This window comes from Aptenodytes forsteri, unplaced genomic scaffold, assembly GCF_000699145.1.
Source record: "Aptenodytes forsteri isolate BGI_AS27 unplaced genomic scaffold, ASM69914v1 Scaffold149, whole genome shotgun sequence".
Lineage (NCBI taxonomy): Eukaryota > Metazoa > Chordata > Aves > Sphenisciformes > Spheniscidae > Aptenodytes > Aptenodytes forsteri.
This window is the reverse complement of record NW_008795560.1, coordinates 504,994-511,179: the sequence shown is the minus strand read 5'-3', so window position 1 is coordinate 511,179 and position 6,186 is coordinate 504,994. Positions and strand designations below refer to the sequence as shown.

The window sequence follows — 6,186 nt, the reverse complement described above, 5'->3', positions numbered from 1 at the left end:
CCCAGTGCTCATTAAAATGAGAATTTGCTGGCACTGCTGCTGTATCCAGCTGAATGCATGTGCTTCTTGGCTCCCAGCAAGGTCCTCGCTGCAGATACCGTGTGCTTTGGCAGCCGGGCCAGTCTGGGCTGCAGGATATTACGCCTGGCAGGGACACAAACCCCTTCCAGTTCCTGGAATTTGGATTGTCTTGCGGAGTGCTGATTAAGCAGCGCTTTCAATCTGCACCCAAAACAAAACCCTTGCCCTGTCTCCACGCAGAGGCTCGGTGCAGCTCGGCTCTCGGTGCAGCTCGGCTGCTGTGTGGCAGCAGGAGCTGCAATGGGTTTGCTCTCCCCGAGCCCCAGGGAAACAAAAATTCAAAAAAAATTCTTAAATGCAAATCTTTGCAGTTCACGGTGCTGGATGAGTATTCACTGCTCAGGGCTCTGTCTTTTGTGAAATAATAAATCATTAAAAAAAACCCCTCCCCATAGCACAGCCCCAGTGCCCTCCCTACCTCGGTGTGCACTTGGCAGCAGCGGCTCCTCCCAGTCTGCCCAGACCACGTCCCCAGTCTGCCCAGCTGAGATCGCTGCCGCGTGTCCCCGTCTGCCTTTCTAGTCTGCTGAGGATGAAACAGCCTTCACCAGCCTTACTAATGAGAGATTTGATAGCTGGGGTTGAGCGGAGGGAGGCAGCCCCGACGTGTGCCGTCTCGGCGTGGTACGAAGGGCTGTCCTGCTGTCGGCCCCTGGAGCTGGCACTCGCCTCCACATACAGGTGAACATAAAATAGGGGTGTCGGCAAACTGGGGATGGTGCTTTGACCGGCACCTGTGAAGAGGTGGCTGGTGTTTTGGGGTGGTCTGGTGCTGAGAAGGTGAAGCTGAGCTGGTTAGACCCCCTACAACAGGCAGCCTGGAAAGCCGGTGGGCTCTGGGAGCCACCCTGACACCCTGGCGTGCCCAGTGCCAGCATCTGCGGCACAGCACGGCCTCCAGCAGTGTGCCCAGCCCTGCCAGCCCACGGGGTGCTGCTGCTCTCTGCACCAAGGCGTCCCCTCCTGCGGTGCCGCAGTGGGGCCGGAGATGCCTTGGCAGAGGTTTCCCTGTCTCCTCGCTGGCACAATCATCATCCCACCCGCTGGGTGGGGAATGGATGGAAATATCCCTTTGGCACATGTCTCCAGCTGCTCCCCAGGGCCCGCAGCATCTTGAGTTGCTTTACGGGAGAGTGGATGCCAGGAAAAATATACACAGGGGACTATTTCGGCAGAGGCTCACAGGAGGGTGAGGCTGTATTGATATAGCACAGCAGCTCAGCACCTGGGCGTTATTCCTGCTCCATGCTTGGGTCTGCTCCTCCCTGAGCTCCTGGTCAGCTTCTGTTGCACTGTGGGTCTTGGGGGCTGTGGGTGAAGTCAGCCAGACTCTGGGATGTGCCGCCAGTCCTGGCATGGGGCAGGAATTGCATGGCCAGGATCCTCAATTCTTATCCCAGTGAAGGCGAGAAGCAGCAATGGGCTGCTGCTGTGGGTCTGCCTTCTCCTCCCCTCCTCCCCAGCAGCCTCCTTGTCTCCCTGCCTGAGCACCAGCTTTCCCCCGGGCACACTCTGGTCTCAGCTCCATGCCTCCATCTCCGTGCCTTCTGCCAGATCAGGAGAAGGAGTTTGGCCTTGGTGCTCCCCTTCATACAACCAAAGAGCCAAATCCTGGCTCCAAACCCACCTGCGCCCTGGTGAACCCGGGCCTGACAAGGTGCAGGGTGAGCACCTTGCTTACCTGGGGCACCATGGCATGGGGTGATGATGGCAGCGAGCCCTGCTGTGGCTCACAGGCAGCTGCTTGCTCTGGCTCCGAGCACGGCGGGAGGAAGAGATGTGATGGGCATTGCAAGCAACCCCTCCAGCCTGCCAGGCTTGCATTTTTGTGATCTGCAATAATTCAGCCAGTCCCAGGCATCATGATCGCTGGGATGTTATAGGGAAACACACTTGATGCTGCAGGATTGTCTACAGCTTTCAGGCTGCAGTCGTTTCCCCTCCCTGGGGACAGACACCTGGGGGGAGCACAGCCCGCAGAGGAAGGGCTCTTTTCTCCTGAGATGCCCCTGGCCAGGCATCGCCAGCCCAGGTCAGTGGTGGGGACTCGGGCAGAGCCCCCACAGGCTGTGGCAATCCCTAGTCCTTGGGGAGCCCACCCGGCAAGCGGCTTCATTTGTAATGGGGAGAGCTGCTGGCCCAGGGACATGTGTGGTCACCAGGTCCCCTCCCAGCCACCCCTGGCAAGGGACATCTCTGCCATCTGCTCAGCTTGCACCAAAGTGGGGTGACCCCGGGGCTCCCGGCGAGCACCAGCCCCGCCGCCACCTTGCCGGGGCAAAACCCCCTCCACATCCCTCGCCGAACTGGATGCACTTCCCTATCCACAGCTGCCAGAGAGAATTAAGCTGAGGGGGGGGTGAACTGTGGAGAGACGATTCTGGGAATCTCTCCCCATAGGTAGCTCCTAATAGAAACCCCAGCCAGCAGCCGACGAGCAGCCCCTCTGCCCGCTGGAGGAGCGAGCCAGGCTCTGCTCGCTTCCCCCCGCCGGCACCGTGCACGGCTCTGCGTGCCTGCGTGCGCGCGGATGCATCCACCAGCCTATAAATCTCCTAGCAGGACTCTTTCCAAACTTCAGGACATTCCCCGGGGGAAGAGTTAAGATGCAGCTTTTGCGTCAGATGCTGCGGCGGGCTGCCCGGCGGGGCTAGGCTAAACCTCTCCCCTGCATCTGCCCCAGCAGGTTGTTTGCAAAGGTCAATCCCACCGGCTGCCGCCGCCGGGCTTAGCTGCTCTTGGCTCAGTCCTCAAGGTACGTAGTCGGGGGAACATCCTCCCCGCTGCTCCAGGGAAGGGCTGGCAGGGATGTTAGGAGGTGCGTCGGCTGACAGACGAGGAGATATTCCGGCATTTTTCTCTTTTTTTAATGATTCTGGTTTTGTGGTGGTTTATTTTTCTTTCCCTGATATAAAGAGTCATTAGGATTTCTCGCCGATGCTTTTAAAACTTGCTGTGCATTTCTTTACCTGTATGAGCTTTCCATTTGTGCTGGGGATTTACTCAACGCACCAAACACCTGGGAAGTTACAGGGCAGGCGGCTGCAGCGAATATCTCAGCATGCTCCTAATTAGCCCCTGCCTGGCAGGTATGTGCGATAAGTGAAAAGATGGGGGAGATTTTGTACCAATTTTGGGGGTTTTTTAAAAAGAAACAACAAGAAAACCAATTCCCCAGCCACCTCCCTGCTGGTCTTGGGGAATTTGCTGTGATAAATGAGGTTATCAAAGAGATTAATTTAAAAAATTTATTTTGAAAAGGAAAAAAAGGAAAAATTATTTCCATCTTATTTTGGGAAGTGGTGTTTGCACGTGAACTGCAAACCTGAGTGGTGCCTGTGTTGTTTTCTCTCCTAGATCCACGCGCCGGCAGCGGGGACCGCGATCCGCCTTGACCTTGCTTAACTCCGTGTGGGAGTGGAAAGCCGCCGGCCGATCCCGCCGGCCGGGCTAGCATGACTGTGCTCCACTTGCACCTGTACCTCACTGCCTTGGGCTTCTGGATGACGCAGCAGTCCAGCTCCTTCCTGCTGCCCAATGCCACCGAGCTTCTGTCCCCCCCCGGGGGCAGAGCCGCGGGCCTGCTGTGGGGCGTGGGGGTCCCCCGGAGCCGTCGGAAGCGATACCTCTCCCCCCGCGACGTGAGCGTGATTTTGGACTACCACAACCAAGTGCGGGCACAGGTGTCCCCCACTGCCGCCAACATGGAGTATATGGTGAGTCGGGCTCCAGCAGGATGTTTTTGGGTCCGCAGCTCTTGGCTGCCACGGTGGGGTTGAGGGGCTCACCTGTGACATGGGCACCCAACCTGGTAGGGACGGGGCACCTGCACAGTCAGGGTGCTGCCCCGGATTCGTGGCTGAACATCTGTCCCGGGGGACATTTCGTGTCCCTGGTGCAGGGCAGACCCATGCATGCCCCATGCAGCCTCTGCACAGGGGGATGGTTCCACCCAGGGGCAGATTTAGGACCCCTGGTCCTGTGCCTGAGACGTCTGGGAGCTTGCAGGCTGCGGAGTGGCAGGATCTGTCCAGCTGAGCTGCAGAGGTAGCATCAGGGGAAGGGAGATGGCTACAGGCATGAAAAGCTCAGGTCCCAACCCAAAGTCCAGGTGGGAGCCTTTCCCCTAACTGCAGCCGGGAGGGACAGCCCCTTCTCAAGCTCCAGGGTCCCTTGGGAGCGTGCCCAGGGATGCCAGCCCCTGGGAGAAGAAACATGCAGGAGTGAGACAGAGAAGGGCTGCACGGCCTCGCCAGGTCGTGCAGCTGCTCTGGACGAGAGCCACCCTGGGTAGACCTTTACCCAGGTTGTCTCGACCCTGCTTGGAGCTCCTAACCCAGCCTTAAAAGGAGGAGAAATGGGGAGCCACCAAGAGGAGGGATTTCCAGCTGGCACAGAGTGGGACCCTTGGGGCAGGAGGTGCCATGTGCTGCTCTGCTCCCAGGGAGGGAACCAGAGCTCCGATGGAGCGGCTGGGTGGTCCCTGGATGCCGGTTTGGGAAAGCCAGGCGGCAGCCCGGCTTGCTGGGTACCAGAGCAGGTCAGACGTGCCCGGGAGCATCCTGCGCCACTTCTTGCTTGGCCTAAATTCCTGCCTTCCAAAATAACTCTCCCAGGCATCTCCCCAAAGCAGTTCAGGATGGGTGAGGAACCTTTAAATGACTCATGAAGGAACCAGCTGTCCTCACTGGTTAGTCTGCGGCCAGGGCTGCGGTGGAGAGCTGGGGACAGCTGTGAGCTGCAGCGGCAGCGCAGGGCTGTGGGGTTTGACCCCCTGGATTCAGCTCCACCTTCTGCAGAAGGAGTTCATTCCCAGAGGGAATCAAACACAGGGCTTGCACTGCTTCAGGGCATCCGTGCTCTGCCTGGGCAGCAGGTACTCTATGTGCCCAGGAGCCGCGGTGGGCAGCTGGGGCGGTTCATCGCTCCTGGACACACTGCCCTGCTTCCCGCAGCCTTTTCCCAGCCTGATGTGTGAGTCACATTTTTTGGACACCTGGAGGTGCTCAGAAATGCCCCTGAGCCCAAGGGAGTGGGTTTCTCCTCTTCTCTCCTCTGGGCAGCCAAAATCCCTGCCTGCCCTTTTCCTTTCCTCCTGGCCAGGTGTGGGATGAGCGGCTGGCCAGGGCAGCGGAGGTGTGGGCTGCACGCTGCCTGTGGGACCACGGGCCCCCCCAGCTGATGAAATATGTGGGGCAGAACCTCTCCATCCACTCAGGCAGGTGAGTGCCCCATGGGCAGAGCGGGCTCCTTGGGGACCCCCCCGCACCCCACGGTGCTGGAGGAGGAGGAGGAGGAGCAGCAGCAGCCCCTCGGTCGAGGAGCAGAGAAGTTCTGAGCTGGGGTTGCAGAGGACTGAGATGCAACCAAGAGGCACATCGAGGCCCCCTGGGGAGGAGGAGGGTCCAACTCTTGCAGCAGGGTAAATGTGGGAAACCAGAGGTGCCTGCTGCTCATTTGGGGAGCATGGCGTTAATCACCTCTCTGCCTGGCACACGGACCAGAGAAACGTGGCTCCTGGATCTCCACCATGCGGCTGAGCACTCAGATGCCTCCAGTGAGGGCCAGGTCTTCTGGCCTTGGGCACAAGTGGACTCGGCACAAGGATGTCATTGCCCCTGCTCCACCCCGCTTCTCTCCCCTCTTCCCTCTGCGTGGAGCCTTCCTCCCCCTCCTCTCCCTCGTCCACGACCTGTGAGGTGGAGGAGGTACACCTTACACACGGCACCTTTTGCAGGTACCGCTCCGTTGTGGACATGGTGAAATCGTGGCACCAGGAGAAGCAGCACTACTCCTTTCCCCACCCCCGTGAGTGCAAGCCCCGCTGCCCCTCCAAATGCAGCGGCTCTGTCTGCAGCCACTACACGCAGGTGAGCGCCGCAGCCCCCCGCAGCCTCCCACAGCCCCCTGCAGCCCCCCGGGACCTGGCTGCAAACCGGGGGGCAGCTCACAGCGCCTTGGGCTGCTGCAGCACCCGTGCAGCGAGCAGCCCTTCTCCCAGCAGCAGCTGGGATCCAAGATCAAATCCTGGCAGCTGTCTGTGTCGAATCAGGCAGCGGGGCTGGCAGCAGGCAGCGGGCCTGCTGGGGGGGGGCAGGCAGACGG

The 6,186-nt window shown here is 59.7% G+C and overlaps 1 protein-coding gene across 1 annotated transcript in view; it reads left to right on the top strand.

The window, feature by feature from the left end:
* The first annotated feature begins 3,536 nt into the window (after positions 1-3,536).
* Positions 3,537-6,186, top strand: part of R3HDML (R3H domain containing like) — a 7,083-nt gene continuing 4,433 nt past the window's right edge. Inside the window, exons 1-3 of the mRNA XM_009282195.1 lie at positions 3,537-3,797; positions 5,185-5,303; positions 5,819-5,951. Coding sequence (XP_009280470.1) covers positions 3,537-3,797; positions 5,185-5,303; positions 5,819-5,951 — 513 coding nt within the window. The remainder of the gene's footprint in view (positions 3,798-5,184; positions 5,304-5,818; positions 5,952-6,186) is intronic.